This window comes from Bacillus rossius, chromosome 6 (assembly GCF_032445375.1).
Source record: "Bacillus rossius redtenbacheri isolate Brsri chromosome 6, Brsri_v3, whole genome shotgun sequence".
NCBI classification, from domain to species: Eukaryota; Metazoa; Arthropoda; class Insecta; order Phasmatodea; family Bacillidae; genus Bacillus; species Bacillus rossius.
The window spans coordinates 50,718,281-50,740,009 of record NC_086334.1 but is presented as its reverse complement, the minus strand read 5'-3'; the positions used below and the strand labels follow the sequence as shown (position 1 = coordinate 50,740,009).

General features: G+C 36.4%; 1 protein-coding gene across 1 annotated transcript in view; it reads left to right on the top strand.

Annotated features, from left to right (window-relative positions):
- The first annotated feature begins 9,775 nt into the window (after positions 1-9,775).
- LOC134533167 (calcium homeostasis endoplasmic reticulum protein) overlaps positions 9,776-21,729 on the top strand; it is a 50,459-nt gene continuing 38,505 nt past the window's right edge. Inside the window, 4 exon segments of the mRNA XM_063370531.1 lie at positions 9,776-9,961; positions 15,935-16,105; positions 17,584-17,846; positions 18,288-18,523. Coding sequence (XP_063226601.1) covers positions 9,937-9,961; positions 15,935-16,105; positions 17,584-17,846; positions 18,288-18,523 — 695 coding nt within the window. The 5' untranslated portion in view covers positions 9,776-9,936.

Below are 21,729 nucleotides of genomic sequence, written 5' to 3'. Positions count from 1 at the left end.
CGCCAAAATGTGCGTCTTAACCCATTGGATTATGGCCATATGGAAGAAGTGCAACTCAGCCCTTCTGAAAAATACAGAACAGAAACTTTATTGCCTGTTATTGATCAGTTCATCACTTCAGGCATATAAATATATAGCAAGCCAATTTAGCTGTTTTAGCCATATGAAAGAACAGTCTTCAGATGAGCTTAAGGCCGCACCAGAACAGCTCGTCAGGTCTTATTCAGATGACTTGGACATTACATTTATTGATGAACTGTGTCAGTTTGAAACATTTGCCAATATATTCACTGACGAAGAGCCAAACGATATCAGCACTGAACTTTTCATGTACAAGCTTATCATGAAAAAGGGTGTACAGGACACTTTCCCAAACATTGAGATAGCTTTGAGGATATATCTAATTTTGATGGTAACAAACTGCAGTGGCGAGCGCTCCTTCTCAAAACTTAAATTAATTGAAAACCGATTAAGGACATCCATGAAGCAGGAACGACTTGTAAATTTGGCTATCATGAGCATCGAGTCAGATATACTGCGTGAATTGGACTTTGGTGACATCATAAGCGATTTTGCAGCACGAAAATCAAGGAAAGTGCCTGGATTGTGATGGTTTTATAATGCTATTAATTTGCTGATTTGTAATATATTTATGTGTTATTTATAAGTTATGTTATACTATACTTTTTAATGAAAAAAAAAATCAAATAATTCTAACTGAATTATTTGCATGAATAAATTTAGTAAATAAACTTGTGTTCGTTTCATTTTGTGATTTTGCATTACATATTGCAACACCTTGAATCAATGAGCCTCCCACCCAAGTGGGCCCCGGGCCACCCACATCTTAAATCCGGACTTGTTACGACCTCCATATTGGATCCTATTAATGTTACAATTTCCGTTACGCCCACCATCTTTAACTTTTTTATTTATTATTTGATTTTAATGAAATAAAAATTTTAAAATTCATCAAAAAATTTACTTATTAGAATACGGATTGATTAGATCGATTTCCGTCCTTGGTTCGAAACCGATAAGAGCAAAAAAAAAACCATCAGATCCTTCCTATACAGAAGCCACCTACAGACTGACCTACCACCAATATCAAGGCATATATCATCAGGTAGTATGACGTCATGTCCGCCATCTTGTCTTCGTCCGCTGGAGACCATCATCTTGTTTTCGTCTGCTAGAGTGTGCTGGCGACATGTTAGTATAATTTTCTGTTCACCATACCTTTAACCTCGTCTGTTGGCATTGAACTTTGTCATTGAACTTGACATTGAACTTTTACCTTGACCTTCAACTTTGACCTTGACCTTCAACTTTGACCTTGAACTTTGATCTTGGCCTTGAAATGTGACCTTGACCTTGAACTTTGACCTTGAACTTGAACTTTGACCTTGACCTTGAAATGTGACCTTGAACTTTGACATTGACCTTGCAATTTGACCTTGACCTTTGACTTTGACCTTGACGTCCATCATGGATCCGTCATTTCATGTTCAGTACATGCTACCATGAGCTACCACCTGCTAGTGGTCATTGCCACCATCAGGTTTTCGTCTGCTGGAGGACACCATCTTGTGTGTACTCGTCTTACCATCGTGCTAGTTTTATTCTAACCTGCTACAGTGCAGTAATCATTTATTATTACTGAGGTGCCCGCCATCTTTAAATTTGGGCGCCATATGAAATCATGTAATTATTTAGCTAGAAACGCGGGGAAAATTCCAAAAGTCTCCGAAAAAATCAATTATTAATATACAAATTGAATCGATGTATTCCTGTCTTCGGTTCGATTCTTGACCAGTGGCAGGTGTAACTAAATATTAAATATATTTAATATTTTATTTTCCATTACCTTTAGTGGAATTTATTAATCATTCACTCTACGAAAAACAACTCAAGACAATATACCTGACAAACAAATTAAATACAGTGCCGCTATGCCTTACATGAAAGTCTAATTTTTCGATGATCTGAATAACCTATAAATCGTTCATGTACAAAGCCACACATACAGGCTAAGTGTCTCCGAACCATGAGACCGAGTCATGACAATATCAAATGTATAGACCTCATGACCTTCTTAATCGTTAGCTAATTACAGTCAATTAGACCATCGTGAAATTTTTATAAATACTAAACGACAAAGTGACCTTGAAAAATATTGTAGTAACACCAAGAGGTTTTAAACTAGTAAATATTCAGTAACTACATATTTTACTATGCGCAATCAACGAAAAGGAAGTACCATCAACGAAAAGGCAGCACATTTTTGAAGCACAATCAAACAAGGCAGCACATTTGGAAGCACCATGAATGAAAAGGCAGCACATTTTGGAAGCACAATCAAAAAGGGCATTTTGGAAGCACCATCAACAAAAAGGCAGCACTTTTTGGAAGCACAATAAAAAAGGCAGCGCATTTGGAAGCACCAACAACGAAAAGGCAGCACATTTTGGAAGCACCATCAACGAAAAGGCAGCACATTTGGAAACACCATCAACAAAAAGGTAGCACATTTTGGAAGCACCATCAACAAACAGGAATAACATTTGGAAGCACAAGATACGAGAACTAATTCGTAGTTAGAAATCAGAATACAAACATTAAATTTTTTCTTTCAATATTTAATTAATTCTCAACATTATACAAATGCAAGTAAAACAAGCCATTATTGTATGTAGCCAGCTTTCCTCATTTCTTTGAGTATGAAGAGTATTTCTTTGATGCACGAATAGTTTCCTGCACAAAGCGAGCCATGTAGAAGTCTTAGCCAGTCAACCAATATGTTTGGATCTTTCCATGATGTGTAATCAATCTTTTCTACCACCATCTTACTTGCTTGTTTATTATAAATACTTTTAATAACACAATCGTCCCAGTGATCATAATAAGCTTTATCAGATGTATTTATTATAACACGTCGTTTCCATCGTTTCGGTCTCAGGACACCGCCACATTCTTCGATCTTGTCAGCTTTAGGTGCTTCATCACAGGCTATGCCTTTGTAAACAGCCTCAGAGTGACCGTAGAAGCCATCGTCTTCACCAAGATTACCGTAAGAATTTGATATCGATGATGTCGTAGTGTCTTCATCGTCTTCATACTTCCTTTTTAGGAGTCCATCATTTTTACAAAGTAGGAAAAGATTGACTTGAATTCGGCTGGAATGTATTCTCACTTTTCACGTTAAGGATTCTTCCATTGTCTTCATTCTTCCATTGTCTTCATTCTTCCATAAATCATCAACTTCCTTCAATTTAAGTTCTTTGTCGGAATCGGAAGAGCCGCGAACATAATCTCTCTCAATACAAGGAAAATTATTGTCGTAATGCAGATCACTCTTCCTTAGACTAGTAGATCCATCGTTGTCCTCTAGCTTGTACGCAGGCTTGGCATTACAAGTTCTGTCATGTCTTTTTAAGCTCTCTCTGCGTAAACGACTTGCTACATCGAACACAACGTATCATATTACGTGTAGTGGATTTTTAACACAGTCATTCTTCTCGTGTTGTCTTCCCTTCTTTCTCAAGATAAATTCTTTGCTGCAAAACTTACACCTGTGTCCTTTCGATACAGCAACAGACACCGAATCATGATTCATATTAGTTAGGTACTGAGACTAATGCCAGATGCAAAATGAGTGAATTAAATTAGATACATTACTTAAATAGAATTTTTTTAATATTTCATCAGCGAGAATTAAGTTACCTCATACAAAATAACTTGTTACATGTGGTCTCGATTATTAGCATTAGATGTCGCCACGTGTTGTGTTGAGTAATAATTTATTTAGTTCTTTTATGTAGGATGCGGGATGCTCACTAACGATCGCAAAAGAAGGATGGCTTCGCTAGACACCAAGGAGAAATAAGTTCGTCTTGCATGTTAGTGCTTCACAGATGTCTCATGGTATATTATTTGACTGAGTAATGGTTGTTTTTTTTTATTTCCACCTGGTAAAAAAATTGCAAGTGTTGATTTATTAGCAGAATTTCACTAATTAAATGTAACTCTGAATAAAATGTCATGACTCATTAGGTAAAAAATCCATCATGCAGAGAGCGGTTTCTCAGAATAGACAGAAGCACTTGAAGAAACCACAAGAATAATCATGAGCACACTGAAAAAAACCACCATAATATTGTCAAGAATAATCAGAAGCACACGGATAAAACCACCACACGTTTTCTTTGATATCATAAAATTACAGGGAAAAAATATTTAAAAATAAAAATAATTAATAAAAAATTTAAAATAAAAACAAAAAAATACATAATATTCTGGCTTGTACTAGAACTCTATCTTTGCGCAACAATAAGAAGTTTACAAGTTAGCAGAATCTCGAGATCTTAATCTCTCGCCTTGAAGTTAGCAAATTTGTTTTGTTAGAGTTTGGCTTTTTATTATAAGTACATTATTTCATATTAAAAAAAAACATATATATAAAGTCGAATAAAAAAATATGAAAATAATACAATTTTTTGTTCAATTTGAAAATTGTATTTTACATACCCAGCAAAAAAATATTGACACACTGATTATCCCCATAATTCCAATAGTTTTTTTTTGTGTTTAGACATTTGTTTATTTATAGGTTATTTAAACAAAGTCTCCCATATACAATTCTTATTGGTAATACTGTACAAAAAATTTTAAAGGATAAAAATAAGGAATTAACACTTTCTTTAAAACTGATAATTCTTTATTAACACTTTCGTTAAAACTGATAATTCTTTATTTTCGTCAGGTATTCTGACAAGGCACATTAGTTAAGTGGCTTCTCACTAAGGCGATTGGGGTTCAATTCCCGGCGGGATCATATCCGAATTTTTCGCAGGTGGGAAATGTGGTGGACGTTACCATGGCCCGGGGCACTCCCGTTTTCCCCGCCAATTCATTCCGTCGCTGCTCCATAGCATGCCATCTCACTGCACGCATTCTTCGGACTGGCTGGAACGACAGGTCTGTCTCTCGAGTAGGGCAGCTGGTTCCTATAAGTGTCAGCCCCATTCAATCCATGCAGACCCTGCCTCAAGTGGGAAAATTTATGTCGATTTTCATTTCATTCTGACAATGGATGGCCTACTAATAATGGCGAAGAACCCTATGTTCGTCAGGCGTTGAAGAAATTACATTTTGAACGTACTCCGGCACAGCATTCCATTCTTCACAAAAAACATTTTGAAGCTGATTTAAGTCATTAGGAGGAGGATGACAATGCTTACATGTCTGCCTAAATTAAATCACTGATGTCCTACGTTTCCTTATGTGATATTATGATTGCACCTGGGTGCTTAGGGTGCCAACTAGCTTAATGTGAACCCTGTGGGATAGTTCACAGGTAGAGCAGAGTTGCCTATGGGAGTGACGTCACCACATGGCTGGCAGGAAGTTTTTGTTGTAACCACCAAGTTATCCTGTATTAAACAATGACTAATTACGAAATCATACTCTGATAATTCTGCTATGATTTTCTTTATTGCCAATCATCACTCGTACAAGGCACTACCATCGGAATGGTTTGTCTTACATCATAGAACTGGATTTCGACACTGCACAGGTCTTGATTACATAGTCGTAGCCGATTATAACGAGTGGAAGTGTGCCGTCAGCCGCGGTCTCGTGTTCGAGATCGGGCGCAGGTCCTAGCGGGTTGGCTGGCTTTTTTAGCGTTTTCTGCTCCGGGAGGGCACCAGGCTAGCTCGGTGTCTAACCGTGTGATGGTCGTGGGTTCGTTGCCCCAGCGTGGTCCGCTAGAACCGTCGGCGGTAGTGAATTTTGTTTCCTGATTGGGTTGTTTAAGTTAATTGACATACACTGTTTGGTTTTTCTACGGGTCGCACGTCGCGCACGGGGGGTGCGGGGTGGACTTTTTATTGTTCACGATTGACACTGGTTCATTACATTGGGCGCGAGGTTTACTCGGCAGTACATGACTGCCAATGGGGCGTCGGAACACGTAGAAGTTTTGATTACACTATGATTACAATTACACTTGATAAAATGGCACTCTGTGGTGCTTTTAAGTACACGGTTACACTGCACACGTTATTTGAGCGGGGCACCTGCGTGCCTCTACGTGCGTTTACTTAAGTCCTCACGCCAGTTGCAGTCGAGGGAGAGCGTTCAATTAGCATCGGCTAATTTCGTAATCTGTAATTGGCGACGCGCGGGCCCACCTGTGCGGACCGCGGTTCGCTATTAAATTAAAACACGTTTAATCTTGAAGGTAGCCTGTGCTTGTGCACTAGGCGATTAAATAAAGTTCTGGGGTGGCGAAGACGGCCCGTACCGTATACTGCACGGCCCCACGTAATGCTTTGTGTGGGGCGTGTTAAATTGATGCGGCTGGGTTAGTCCCTACACCGTAAAAGGACCGGGCGCACACGGGGAGTATTAAAAAGAGGTTTTGGTTGTGACTATAATTACCAGATGGACGTTCGGTGAAACAAAGAGATGCTGGCTCCCCGTGGGACGTGCGTCCGTCCCGGTCCGCGAGTCGCGCTGTACTGACGTGCAGCCCTGGCGCGAGGGGAGGGGTAAGCTCCCTGTCGCGCCAGAGTTTCTTAAGTTCCGTTATTCGTAAAAATCTATATAATTAACTAATTTTAAGTGGCTCTAAATTCACATAATAAAACATAATGATTAATCTAATAACTATATATGTTATAGAGATGACATTTAATAAGTTTGTCTAAAATAAGTTTGAATATTAGAGTCAAGCTGGAGACTGTCCGTTTCTTGAAAACTACTCCAGTGGCGAACGATAATGCTAATTTGGGGGTGGTTTGAATTACGTCACACGTTTCCCTACTGAAATTAGGCTGAAGGCCGCAAGGGTTGCACTCACAGCTGTTTTAGTAGAAAACTACACGTGAGTGACCCGGGCACTCCTACGTCGCACTCTATTAATTAGGGGCTTTTGTTTGTTTTTGATTACTTTATTATTGTGTGGGGAATTTTGTAGGCACGGGGAGTGCGTTGCATGCGTAATTAAAATGGTTCGCTATTCTCTACCTTGGGCTGCGGTCCGCTCACTTGACTCAGGTGGGCCATGGCTAGGGGTGCTTTCCATTAGCGGAGCCGAGTACTGGCGGGTGCAGGTCGGGCTTTGGGGTGGCCTTCAGCGGTACGATGTCAAACCTAAACAATTTACACGGAGACAATTTGTCACTATATTGACAGTCGCCAACTTGGTGCGACATTTCAAATCATTAAGTAGTACAAAACAGCTGTTAAGCCTTAAGCACCCAATTACCAGGTGCTAGATTTTATTTAAGCTCCTGGAATGTGTTTTTTGTTATAATTCAACCAATTAATATAATATAGGTTTTTGGCGCCGTCTCACAAGGGAAGTGAAAGTTCCCCCCCCCCCCATACTTGCGAGGCGGCCATGTTCGGCAGTCTCAAACCACTCCGCGCCGGGTCAAGACGTGTTCGTCCGTGAGCAGCCTTCACCTTTGTGCTCACCGATCGTTCCTTCTGTAAGTAATGTAATCATGTAACATTCTAATTCGCTGCTGCTCACGTCGACTCGGCGGATCACGCCACTTACGGTACTGGCCGACTCCAGCCACAGTGTTTTTAGTTAATTCACCGCGCATACACCTGCCGGCTCCAACATCACGTAAATGTTACAGTTAATTTAGGGTCACGCTCGTCGAGCCCTCCCAGACCTGTTAACTCTCAGCGCTGGCCGTTTCCAGCAAACATTAATCACGTTCCCGCGAGACTGCCGTGGTAAAATCCAAGGGTTGTTGTAGTGTTGTGTTTTGTTTTAATGTGTAAATGTAATACGGAGTAGATGCCGCACAGCACATTAGCGCGGTTTGTGTAGCGACTTTGTACCGCGTAGTGTACGTGTAGGGCGTACAAGGTACCCACGCGTACCACCGGAAAGTACGTGAATTAAACACTATTTAATATAAACTGTGTCGTCTACCGTCATTCTGCACCCTTCCGTCCTCCACACGGCCGAGCGCCGCAACTCAGGATAGGTTTCAAGCCGCGTACCTGGCGGGGCACGCGGGGGCAGAGTACCCCACGACTCACCATCAACGGCCTAGTATCGCACTAGCCTGGCGCCCCCCAGACATAAGCAGCACCACATACCCGTAGTGCCCGTCAGGTACCTCCCGGGCCTTAATCAGAGGTCGGGTGACAGCACATCTATAAATTTAATTCACAATTATACTCGTTACATACTAAAATAAATATTTACCAATTCCTCACCTAGCTTTAAATTGCGCGAATTCATTTAGCACAATGTTAATTTCATTGCCCCAGTCTTGAATAGCACTTCTGTAAATTTCAGCTAGCATGAAATCCCCACAGGCAAAAACAATGTCTGGCATAATGCCACGAAGTTTGCTTCAACCCTATAAAAGCAGATGTGCCATGTCATACAGTTAGCTATACAAAGGGGAAAGAGATGCGCGCGTAGGTCTGATTATACTATTGACTGTTGTACAAACAACAGTTACTGCAAGTTAGTTGCTGCTATTGAGTGTACAGGACCAAATGTTATTACGTCCGCGCATATACCGCCAGTACATACCATTGCCACCCGGCCACAGACCGGGTTGTGATGAACTTCAGTCTAGACTGTAGCAAAGAACTCGCATGCACAAACACAAAGCTACATCTGCCCATTCGTCAAGGGGCTCAGATATGCATGATGTGTGAATGTGACTAGCCCCAGTGATGTAGAAGGTCCAACTGACCGAGGCCCTAGTAGACATGAAACACTTGGTGCCGGCATCGCGTAAAAATGGGTTATCAAGCCATATTTTTGGTGTGATTGTGCTTTATGTTATATTTGAAACAATGCTTAACATTCCTTAATAATTAAAAAGTACCATTATCCCACTGGTGGATTGCGCCACACAGAACCAAATCGTGCCCCCATTCCTTCGCACACTCGCTCCTTGGGCAATGATCTGTGCGAGCAGAGGAATACCGACAGGTGTCGTCATTTGTTTTTAAAGTTCAAAAATGTACAGAAATCATAACGAATTCAAATGTTTCATGCAACACTTTGATGCATGATATATTTTCAAATCATGGTTTAAAAATTAAAACGTATGAGGTTACTCACACCAAAAATTAATTTTGATAGTGCGATACGATTTGAGAAATATTTTAGTTTATCTGTCCAATATATTCGATGGAGAAATATTGAAGCATTTTTCCATCCATTATTACCCTGCCAAATCTATTGCCAAATATAGTTGCAGACAAAAGTTTGACAGTATGACAAGTTCTTAAAATATGTTCTTCATATTTAATTTAATTTATTTCTGATATTAATGTAGAGACTGGCTGCTATAAGTAGTTTTTTGATTAATTTTGAAATTTCTTCAAGTGAAATAATACTATAAGTGGGCTCTACATTCTTAATAAGTGAGTTCTGCTTAAATGAAGGCAAATATTATATAATTTTCATTGTATAAGAAACTCTGAAACCCATAATGGTGCCCGTAGATTCCTACGTTTCACTTGTTTATAAACAGATATTTCAAATTTAAAGTAGGCTTTTAACTACTAGTTATTAAATTTTAGACCTGCCAGGATAGATTTATAGTACCCTTGACCCTTGCTGCTCGGTCATTAAAGACATAAAAGGATTTGCGGGAAGTTATGTAAAGATTTCCATAGGTTTAGTTTGTGGCTTTGTGTGGTTATCGGAAAACAGCCTAGTATCTCTGAAATATTTTGTGCTTTGAACCTGTACTCTTGTAGTTTTTTATTCCTTGTGTCGTGTCAATGGAAAAGTGTTGTTTGTAATGGCCGATGGTATTTTGCGTTTGGTGTAAAATAAATGCCAGGTTTTATGTTTATACACTGTAGTTATGTGAACAGAATGTCGGTTTTGGTTCTAATGTTAGCAGTTAATCATTATTTAGTTTTAAATGTATGACAATGGAACTACCTAAACCTCCACAAGGTAAAATAAAATACAGTTAGTGAAATAGTGCGTGTATGGGTGCGTATAATTATATTTTAGATCTGGCACTAGCCGAGGCTAATCACTTCTGATTTTTTTTTTCTTTGGTGACTTACACCCATTTTACCAGAATTATGTGTTTTTTTTTTGTAATCGAAATGTGTTTTGTAAATGGTGAGATATTGCTAGGTCATTAAATTTATGTGTTAGGTTACACATTTAAACATGTTATATGATATTTTATTATATTTTATACAGTTTAATACACTTTTAGCACTTAAGGAATAAGTACAATTTTATATTAAGGCTAATATTTCGTGTGATTAAAAGTGTCATAATAGTGTGTTATGCAGAGGGTAAAAAACACTACAGATTAAGTTCGAATGCACTAAATTTATGAAGTATACTAATTTTGGATAAAAATGTTTTTTTTTTTTGATCTTCTGAATAAAAAGTGTGAATTAAATTATTATGTAGGTATTTTTGAGTCCCCCATATTTTATGATAATGTAAAACGGCATGAAAGTAGGTAGGCCTAACCGGTATTTTACATTTTTGAAAAGTTGGGTAGGATGTGTTAGCCACATTAATAATACTGTGAAATCATGTGAACAGTTATGTTTGGTTAGTCACATTTAAAATAGTTTTTTTTTTTTTAATCAAGTCTGCAGGTGGTTATGTTAGGTTATCTTAATTTGAACTACTGTAGGTATATTGGTATACCAGTTTGTTAGGTCATGGTAGTGACATTTAAAATATTTAACTGCATTTGTTTTAACAAGTTAATTGAAAACATCATTTTCGAAATTTAAGTTTTTTTTTGCTGAGTACCTTTGTTGAAAATTACTTTTTAAGCACTTTTTAATTATTTTTAATCAATATTTACTTGTTTTTAGTGTGTGGAATTTCACATTCTCTTTCATAAAAAAGCTTTTCACACTGTAGGATCTTTTCATGAATCTGTGAAAAAGAATCACTTTTTTTTTTTTTTTTTTTTTTTTTTTAAGAATTTTGATATTTGGAGATTTTACTGTATTTAAAACTGGGTTGACTTGACCTAATTAAAACTTTTACTTAAGTTATATGGATAAAAGAGCAATTTCAAGTCTTTTGCAAACAAGTGGAATTAAAATTCTGAAATAAATTTTTTTCCCCCTTTTGCAAATATCCTCAAATCTTCGGTTTCTTTAACTGTTTCATTATTTTCTAAACCAGCAAGAACCTAGCCTCTTCCTGAAAAATTTGTATAACCGACAGCAATGTAAAATGACATAAGAACCTTTTTGGAGTTGTCATGAATGCTCAGCATTACTTATGTACAGGTTACAATTTGATTCAGTGAAATATTAAATTTATTTTACAGTATTCACTGAGTTACTCATTTTTTAAAACATTTATGGTAAAATTTTTGCATTGCGGCTTTTCTATAAATAAAATTTGAAAATAGCTTTCTCGGACACTAAATACATTCCTCTATTTACCCTGTAAACAGCATTTCTTAATTCCTATTGGTTTCTAGATATTACAATTTGTAGGTCACCTTAAATAGCATATGCACTGAAGTGGCTGTCGCCTTGTTGTGCTTAATTATGTTGACAATCCTGTGGTTTTCCATACATATAAATGTGTATAGGATGTGTATATTTTATTTTTAATATTTTAATGTAGATAATAACTTTTAAAAAGTTTTGTTAGTTCCTAATGTGCATTAAATCCCATGACTGATTTTTTTAGCAGTATGAAGGTGCTAAGCACTGACGTTTTACGTGCGACAGCACATAACCTGACATGTTAAAGGAATTATTACGGTGATACATGCAATGACCGTGTTCTCCGAAGGAAAAGTATAAAGCTAGGTGGTCCATGAAAACAGCAGGCTGCCACCAATCTTTTAACTTGATTCAATAAATATGAACACTCTTGCTAATATTCGTGACATGCCTTTATGTACTGTTACTGCCGCTTAAATGATTTTGATATAGATAGTATGTTCGATAATACTTTTTAGAGAAGTGGAAACTTTTGTAATTCTTCTACAAAAGTAGCCTTTAGCCAATGAGTTTACATTGGTTCTATAGCTTATATATCTAGTGTTAGTAAGTTTTGCCTTGTAAATTTTTAGACATAATTTGTCTCCAAAAAAAATTTTAATTGGTTTGACCCATTTCTGATTAATTTCAATGGTACATACTTCAGAATTCCTTGCATGTAGGTACTTAATAGGGGAATTATACCAAGCCATCTTGCAATTTCTTATATTTTAATACATGCTGATTTTTCTAGTTAGACATGGTAAATGACATAGCTTTGGTTACTTGTTGAAGTCAACACTTGTGAACTGGAGTATCATTGTAGCTGTAGTTGCTTGCAAGAAATATTAAGTTATTTCCTTGTAGTGCTTACAGATGAGCCTTTTAGTAAATATATGGTTGCAACAAGGTGCAGAAGGTCTGGAAGATATAAATTATGCCTTGAAATGTCGAAAATTTTGATAAATAGTTGAAAAGTAGAATTAGCAAAAAGAGGGGAAAATCCAAGGTGGCGGGCGTAATCTCTCTTATTATACAAAATACAAACCAATCCTGTACACAATAGTTAAGCCAAATTCATTTCTGTGTTAAAAAATATTCAATTTTCCTTTACATGTATGTGTTTGATTGTGTGCTCACTGTAAGTGCTTCAGTGCTAACATTACCACATTTACAAGAAACTGATATAGGCCTACTAGTGTTTTAGTGTTTTTTTTTCATTTACTATATTAAGTTTACTTTTTAAAATGAGAAAGGTTTACTTTTTTGGTGGCATGTAACATTCCTTACTCATTCTAAAAACTACTTTATAGCATGACTTAGAATGTAGTTTGGGATTTTAAAGTTATGTTAGTGGTATGTTAGAACACACAATAGAGTTTTACAACTGTCCAACAAGTAAAAGTACACACACGTGCCAATAAAAATAATTGTTATATTGTTATAATTATTATAAATATTATAAATATGAAACAGCATTCATCATTAACAACATGCAAGTGTTTCTATAATGTTACAACATTTTCTGATAAATACCTTTTTCCATTGAAAACCAAACATGTGAGACTGATAGTATGAAGGTCAAGTGATATTTCAATCAGATTATTTCAAAAGCTAAACTAACCACTTTATTTATTGCATAATAAATTGTATTTGGATATTGTAAATCTTAACATTTTCAAAACTAGAATACTAAGTGGTTGGATGTGCATGATTAAACATATTTTTAAAAATTATTTAGTCATTTGATTTTCTCATGTTTATTGAATATTTTGTGATTAGAATGCTTTAAGTTTGGTTTCTTCTTTCATTGTTCTTGGATTAGTGTGCACTTGTATGAAATACAAGCATATGTATTTAAGATGAAGGAAAGTTGCTGCCTGTATTGCATACCTACCATTGCCGACTAACAGACCTATACTTGTATCACTTTACAGAATAGTTGTAAAAGTGTTAATAATATTTTGGCTATAGTCTGCTACACATAAAATGCTCATATTTCAGATGCAAGCATATGAGCACGCTCTATTGTTTTGTGTGCATTTCTATCATTGCATATGCTATTTGTGCTAGCAGTGACCGAATTGTGAGATTGTGAATACGTACACAGAGCATACTACTTTTTCAATATCAGTGTAAATGGCAGAAATAGACAGTAGGATGGCTAAACTTGTATAACTATTTATCAGTAAAGCAGAGGTCACGCAGAAAGCTACACTATGTTTGCGATTTTCGGTATGTTTGTTGCATCAGGTGACCAGACAGGATAGTCTAGTTCACGATGTCGGAGAGACTCATGCCGTGGGATTCCAGTGATGATTTTGATTATAATATTCTACCGGCTCTCACAGTATATTAATTATGTGAATGTAAAAATAAATGGGTTCATGAATTTTAAAACAAAAGAATTTGAATAATTAGATCATTCAATGAAGCAGTTGCTAGTGAGGATGGAACCAAATTTATCATTATTATTTCAGAATAGGTTCATCTCAGTTTGATAGCATTCCCTTGGAATCAAATCCCAGGCATTGTCCTGTATATCTTGCCTTCTTTGTTCTTCATAAACACGGATATTTTTGTAATCTTTCAGTTAACTTTTCCATCGACATGACTATTTACAGCACAATACTGAGTGAAATTAAACTTCACAAAAAGCAAACGCAGAACACAGCACAATTCTGCTCGAAAACATGTTTTTGTTTATCAGTGCTTGTGCAATGTCAACGATTTTAGAAAAATAGTCGAGAACCAAACATCTGGTGACATCGCCAACATAGCGAACACAGCTTTGTCACAGCTTTGTGTGGCTAGTGACACTTGAGATGCAGCTGGCTATATTTTACTTGGTAGCGAACATAGCGAGCATGGTTCCATGTATGGTCGTAGCTTAAGTATTAGTTTAGTTTTGGCCAACCATAAAAAAAAAGTCATTTTATCCTTGAACTATACAACTACAAACTCAGAAATATTATACTTTAACCTGAAATCATAATATACCTACCAGTTTTTAAATATTTTGAGAAAGGACTCTCTTGGCTCTCAATGCAACGCATGTCCGATGATGCTGTAAAATGTTTTTATTTTTAAATGCTGATAGATTTTTTAATTATGTGTAGCAAACACAAATATGTTCATCATGGAAAAAAAGTTTAAGTTTGCTCAGAAAAATATTCAAAGTAATTTTATTATGTTTCACATTTTGGTACATAACAACCTCCAATGACACAGAAGAGGAAAAAAGATGTAATTTACACACATGCTGTTTGCAGAGTTGGATCTAGTATGACTGTTTCTGTTTCTATGAGTAAGTGAACAAGTGTGAAGGTGGCCCTGTCCTTATATACATTATTTGTTTGTCTTAGGGTTGTAAATAGTTAGCTGAAAAATTATGGCTGAATTAAAGTTTCTGCAAATAATTAATCATTCATGTCAGCTACTGCTGGTTATCATGTGATTATTTGAATATGTCAGCCAAGCAGGTAGAAAATTAGATGGGTGGCTTCCCATCAAGGTTGGCTGCCATGTAACCAACCTGCAGTTCTTTTTTTTTTTTTTTTTTAAATAAAACTCAGTTGAAAAATCCTGGTCTATTATTGCCCACTTTGGTTTTTTTTTCCCAATATTAATATAAACCAAAATTGTATTATAGTTTACTAAGTACGTACATAAATTACAGTTGCACACTAAAGTACAAAGCACAGGCTTATTTCAGCTTATAATTTATAAATAAGTAACCCCCTAAGAAATTCATACACGTAATAAATAAATATTTCAATAAAAAAACAGAAAATAAACAATTAAACATAAAAATTTCATTAGGTTTAATATTATTAACAATTTAATTGTTTTCAAAAATCATTTTCAGGTATTAATGTGCATTTTTGTGACATTTTTAGTTTTAGCATTTATAGGTTCATATCAAAGTTTTAAACTATTAAGTTCTGCATCAGGTAATTTACCATGGTTGGTTCTGAAACAGGGCTGACAACTCTTATAGTTAAATTTTAATACTTTTAATTTGCTTTTAATACCTGTGTTGGCTTAAGTCAGGCCTTTTTACAAAATAAGATTTTGCTTGTTACTATGGGAGTTGCATTACTCTCATCTCACTTTACGTAGTGGGTGGTGTCTTGTGATGTGAAAACTTTTAGCCAGTCTCATCATCTGTTAATGCTCCTGTGGAATGATGGAACATATCTGGATTAAGTTCACACACTCACATGCAATGATCAACGCATTAACCCAGAGACACTGTGCATCGGTCTTGAGGGGCGTAGACAATGTCAACAATAATATACATGGACCAATTCTGCATGTCTCCAATCCTGCATTTCATGCTTGAGTTGAATTATAGTACATTGCTATACTTAAATTGTTTTTTAGTATGATTATTTTATCAAGAGATTATATAATGTAATGTTCTTGTGTTATCATTTTACAGAAGTGGAATTACGCAATATTATAGACAAGTTGGCTCAATTTGTTGCCCGCAATGGTCCAGAATTTGAACAGATGACCAAAAATAAACAAAAAGGCAATCCAAAGTTTGGTTTTCTATTCGGTGGAGAACATTTCAACTACTATCAGTACAAAGTTACCACGGAACAAGCAAGTAAGACAGTATTTTTTTTTCTATGTATTGCTAGAAATTAAGTTTGTTGTATATCCATGTGTCTTTTGTGTATCATCACTGAAGATGCAAAACATCGTGTCAAAATTGGAAGGTTTTCAGGAGATTGAAAATTGCATCTAAAACCAACCAATGCAAGTTAAATTTTTACATCTTACAAATAAAAATTTTGATTAATGTGTATGTTTATACTATTTAAGACAGGATTTTTTATTATTAAAAAACTACACCAAAACACATTTGTGGTTTTGCATCTGCAAAGACATACATATATACTCGCTTTGTTGTTTGAGGGCTTAGCCCCCAAACCCCCACTCTTTAGAGGCTTCACCTTCACACTTGCCCCATGAAATGCTTTTAAGCTTCCATAAAACACCACTTTTATAAGGCTTCACATCCAAGTTTTCCTTCTGTTGGGAGCTTTGCCAACAAAATCCTACTCATTGGGGGCTTCCACCAAAATTTCTACTCTTCAGGGCTTTATCCCATGTAGATGAATGTGGGCGAATTCTCCAACAGTGTCTTGAAACCCTACCAGTGGAAGTTTGGGCTTTTTATGACCATTATTGTAGAAGTTTAAGAGAATCAATTTTGGCATTATTACAAAAAAAAAAATTGTGTTTTGACTGGCCAGAATGTAAGCTATTACTAAATAGTTTTCATCTGTGGAATCACTAGATCTGCTGGCAATTGACTTGGCCATATGGTAAAATTGATATAAAATTACAAGTGATTTTGTCTTTCACAATTAGCTAAAGAAATATTACAGACAATTTTAGAAGTGGAGGTGGTTTTACAAGACACTTTTTACCAAACTGTAGTTCAGTTCGCAATCTCAAATCATCTGTATTTGAAACACTGACATCAAACAAACATCTTGGCATCAAACCATGATTTTTTTCTAATATTGTATAAATGAATAATAAATACTCATCCACATAATTCTTAAAGCAAAATTTAATATGGACATAGCCAGGGCAGAGGTTACTCCTGAAATTAAATCCTGGCTATGCCCCTGAACTTCTATTAATGACTAAATTGATGATACACCTAAAAGTAATATTTTTCTATATTTTTATATTAATATTGTAAGTAGTGAAATCATACATAAATTACTGTCCTCTACATTTATGTTTAAACATGTGGTTATAGAAATATAAAATTACATGTTTATCATGAATGATAACTAAAGCGAAAAATTTTTTGAATTTGTTTGGCATCGGGCTAAAATTCAAATTCAGAGACTTATGTTTGCTGTACCGACTTTTTTTTGTATTGTTGTTTGATTTCTTTAATTGGCACTACCTGATTTGCTTACTTCTCCATCTGGGCATCTTTGGCTCCCGGTCGTAGAGGGATCGAATGAATCCACGACATTCCCTCGCCTGTAATGACTGTAATGATGGCCGGTGCGGCGTGAGAGAGACCGCGCTGGAGGTGAGTGACCGGTGCGCGTGCAGTTCTGAAGCAGAAGGCGGCCCGCGACAACTGCGCGTCCCAGGGCAGCCCGGGTCTGGCCGGCGGCATGTCGCCCCTGATGCTGAACAGCCCCGTGGTGGCCGGGGGGAGCGGGGCGGGCGCGACGCTCTCGCTGGCGGCGGCCGCGCAGTGGCTGGCCGTGGCCCAGCAGCCGGCCATCACCGTCGAGACCCTCTCCGTGCAGCAGAACCAGCTGCAGGACCAGATACGCCAGAGCGAGCAGAACCTGGCCGCGCAGCACACGGTACGCCTTCCTTAGGGTAGTTTGTACCATACAGTTACCCGTCGCAACTTAGAGCCCAGGAGCAAATAATTCACTCAGGCTCCCTACCATTATTTAATGAAAAATTTTTCCAACCCCTACAATTAAAAAAAAAAAAGAAATCTAAAGAATAAAATTTACTGGGGCCTTAACTGTAAACGTGATCTGGAAAAGTTGCATAGTTTGTAAGGTTTTCAATCAATTTTATTAGTAATAAAATAGTAATTTTTTATCTTACTATCAGTAGGAGCAAAACCTACCGTTTGATAATTTTACGCAAGGCAATGTAGTGAATAATTAGTGAGTACCGTGCTATTCGGAATATGAAAGAACATTTTCATTTCGTACTTACAAAGGGCAGTGAACAAGCTGTTCCATCAGAAATTTTTTTGCATGTTGTGTATGTTTAATTTCTGTCCCCAGGTTCTAATGCAACAGCAGCAAACTCAGATTGAAGAAGCACTTCGAAAATCCCAAGAAGATGCCCTCCAACGCTCTGCAGAAGAATCTGGCATAAATTTCCAAGAGTTTGATGCCATTTTGCAACCTATTATTGACTCGTGCACAAAAGATGCTATATCATCAGGGAAGGGATGGATTCTTGCAAGGTCAACAACGCCAAAGGCAGATGAAGTAGTAGCTCTTCATCTGCTGAGAAAGTGAGTTATACTTGACATTTATTCTTAATGTTTATAATGTTTTTTTTATTATTCTTAAGAGTAACATTTTTTTTTTCTTTCAAAATAAGTAGGTACTTACATGCTGTGTGGTTTTGTGTAAAGAGGTTTTGGCTGTTGTAGCCAAATTTTTTTTATGTCGATGGATATTTTTGTATGTAGATAGTTAAATTATTCCCTTCATTGCCTGGATTGTGTGCACATTTACTTGGCTAACAATTTATTTTTTATTTTTACCTAAATTTTATTCGTACTTAGCTGTAAAGAATGGAGAGAGCAAAGACATTTTAAGGATTTTATTTGTTCCAAAGTGGGGTGAATCTCTCCCAAATTTTAATCACATGTATGCTCTTTTTAATAAATTGATACTGATAAACTTTAAAATTTAAAAAAAAAACTTGACTCCCATATGCAGGACTAATAACTTTTATATACAGGTTGCAGCAACATTACTTTTTTCAGAACAAAATAAAATAATCTAATTTTTTTTGTATAGTTTTGAAAACCATATCTGGTGGTCCATACATTGAATAAGCCGATTTTTGGCATTTGTCATGGCGTTTACCAGCAGAGCAACAGGTACATTGGCAATTTCTGCCCGGATGTTGGCCTTCAGGTCTTGTAGGTGCCTTGGACAGTTGACATAAACACGGGATTTCAAAAAGCCCCACAAAAAATTGCAAGGGGCCAAATGAGGGGAGCAGGCTGGTCACTCCAAATCACATCTTATTGAGATTAGGCACTCTGGGAAGTGTTCACTCAAACGGCCATCGATGCCCTTGAAGTGTGAGCCGTTGCTCCGTACTGTTGGAACCAAATGTCTTAAGTCCAATTCATCAAGTGGTAGAGAAAAAAATTCCTCCAACGGTTGGAATTCACTGCCTCTGTGACCTCATTTTCTTCAAAAAACCAGGTACTATCAATCCCAGCTGAGGACATTGCACACCACACTGTGACTAAGTGAATGCAAAGGCCTTTGATGCAATTCTCGGGTATTGGATGGTGTCAACCCAGTAGCGCATGTTCTGTTTGACACATCCAATCAAATGAAAATTGGCTTCATCACAAAAAACAATTTCATCCTCGAGAACATTTTCGAGAAGCACCTCACATGCATTCCTCCAAGTATTTGGAGAGTTTCTGCACAGTGACCAACTTGTACGGATGGTAATAAAAGTCATCATGAAGAATTTACCTTACTGAATAATCAGAAATTCCAAGGGCAGGCTCATGTTTACGCGCAGAATGCCGTGGGGATTGCAAGATTGAAGCTCTCACTGCCTCAATGTTCTCTGGTGATCTGATGGGCCAAGGGACTCCAGTTCTTCATCTTGTTGCACTTGCTGTTTGTCTGAACGTAGTGACCCAGGTAACAATTGATTTCCGGTCCGGGACAGGGCCCAATGGGTCTACATTGAAGCAGTTTTGGAAGGCACGCTGGGTTGCATTCACAGAACATTCGTTCGAAAATTAGGCCTTGACAGCAAACGCACGCTCCTTACTGTTCCAACGCATGCTGGCGACTGACCAAGGCAGGGAACAAAACTTTAGAACCATGCCTTTCGACTGGGACCACACCCACCCTACTATGACCTCTACAGCCTGAATGGCGTAGATTTCATAAATGAAGTTATGTTGCTGCATCCTGTTGGTCTTTTGAGAAATTTTAATTTTTTATTATTTTTTTTTATTTTTAGAAACATGAAGTTTGATCAAAATATGATTATTTTCATGAGTTCATCAAAGCCATTTCTGAAAACATCACATGGTACATCATAGATTGTAAAACAGTAAACAAATTTTCAAAACAAAATATTTTGATATCTCGAACTTAGTATTTGTTCGACTACAGCATTAGGTGATAGTAATAGTTTAAATGAGATATGTTTCTCTTTGTAGTGTGTGTACAACAAAAGTTACTCGCCTTGTCTCTTGATATCTTTGGTTATTTTGTGAAAAATACAAGTCAAGATACTCTGCATTTTATATTGATACCTGGTTTTATGTTACTTTTCTATTACGTGACACTAAAAGTGCTGTGCTTTTTAAGTTCAGGATAACCATATTTCCTGGAAAATGTCTGAACAATCATGAAAATCCGTATGGTAATAACCTATCTTTTTGTTTGTTTACATTATGCAATGTGTTGTATGCATGTTTGGCCCCATCCCTATGGAATAAGAAGGTTATAGAGATGGTCATGCATAGGTGTATACCTAATTTTTCAAGAGATTGTTTCAAAATAAAATAAATTCTCTAGCTATAATGCATGGGTTATAGAGCTAATTATGAAGGGGGAAAAGACAAAAAATTAATATTTGGTCCTGAATTTTAGAACTTAATGAAATATCTGCACTTATATTTGGCACCATTTTTATTTTTTCAGCCAAATTTTTACACTGCTTTTGCTTTTTTTTTTTTTTTTAACCCCTCTATTGTATATAAAGAAAAGGAAACTTGCATGCCATTTACATACAATGCAGAATGAAATCTTTTGTACTTTATTGGCCATTTTGCCTAGATATTGTATCTGTAAATATATTGTGTTATAAAAGAATCTGTCAGGTGCCGCTTGTTTCTAGTTTTGTTGTGGTACTATTATGTTAACATTCATTGTTTTGTTTATAATTTCTTATATATACTCTTGTGGCATATCATTTGAACCGTTACTGTTTAAATACTATTTATTGTTTCATCATCTTTTTTGTTCTAACAATGTCATGTCACAATACACAAAATTTTTTGTATCATTTTAACAGATACAAGCCTGCCAGTTTAAGCATGAATGTATTGTTACTAACATCTTGTTGGGATTCATTGTTAGGTTGAGTTGTGACAAACATTTCTGCTAATTTTGGCCAACAATTATTTAGTTAGCTGCAGGGTTTTTTTTCTCCATAAAATACCATCCTACTTAATATGTTTCTAGTAGGCATGTTTATTTTGCAGGAATTTTGTAAAAATTACTTTCATGCCACTTATTAGTGCAGCCAAGCAATTTTTGAGTTTAAAGTTCTTTTTTTTTATTGTATGATCCAAAATCTTAAAAGTAACTATTTATGAATTATGCCCAAAGAAATAGCCTTTTTATACAGTCAGTGTCTTAATGTGCATAAAAAAACTGGTGTAAGTGACCTATATAGGAGTACCTATACATATATATATATGTGTGCGTATGTGTATATTTC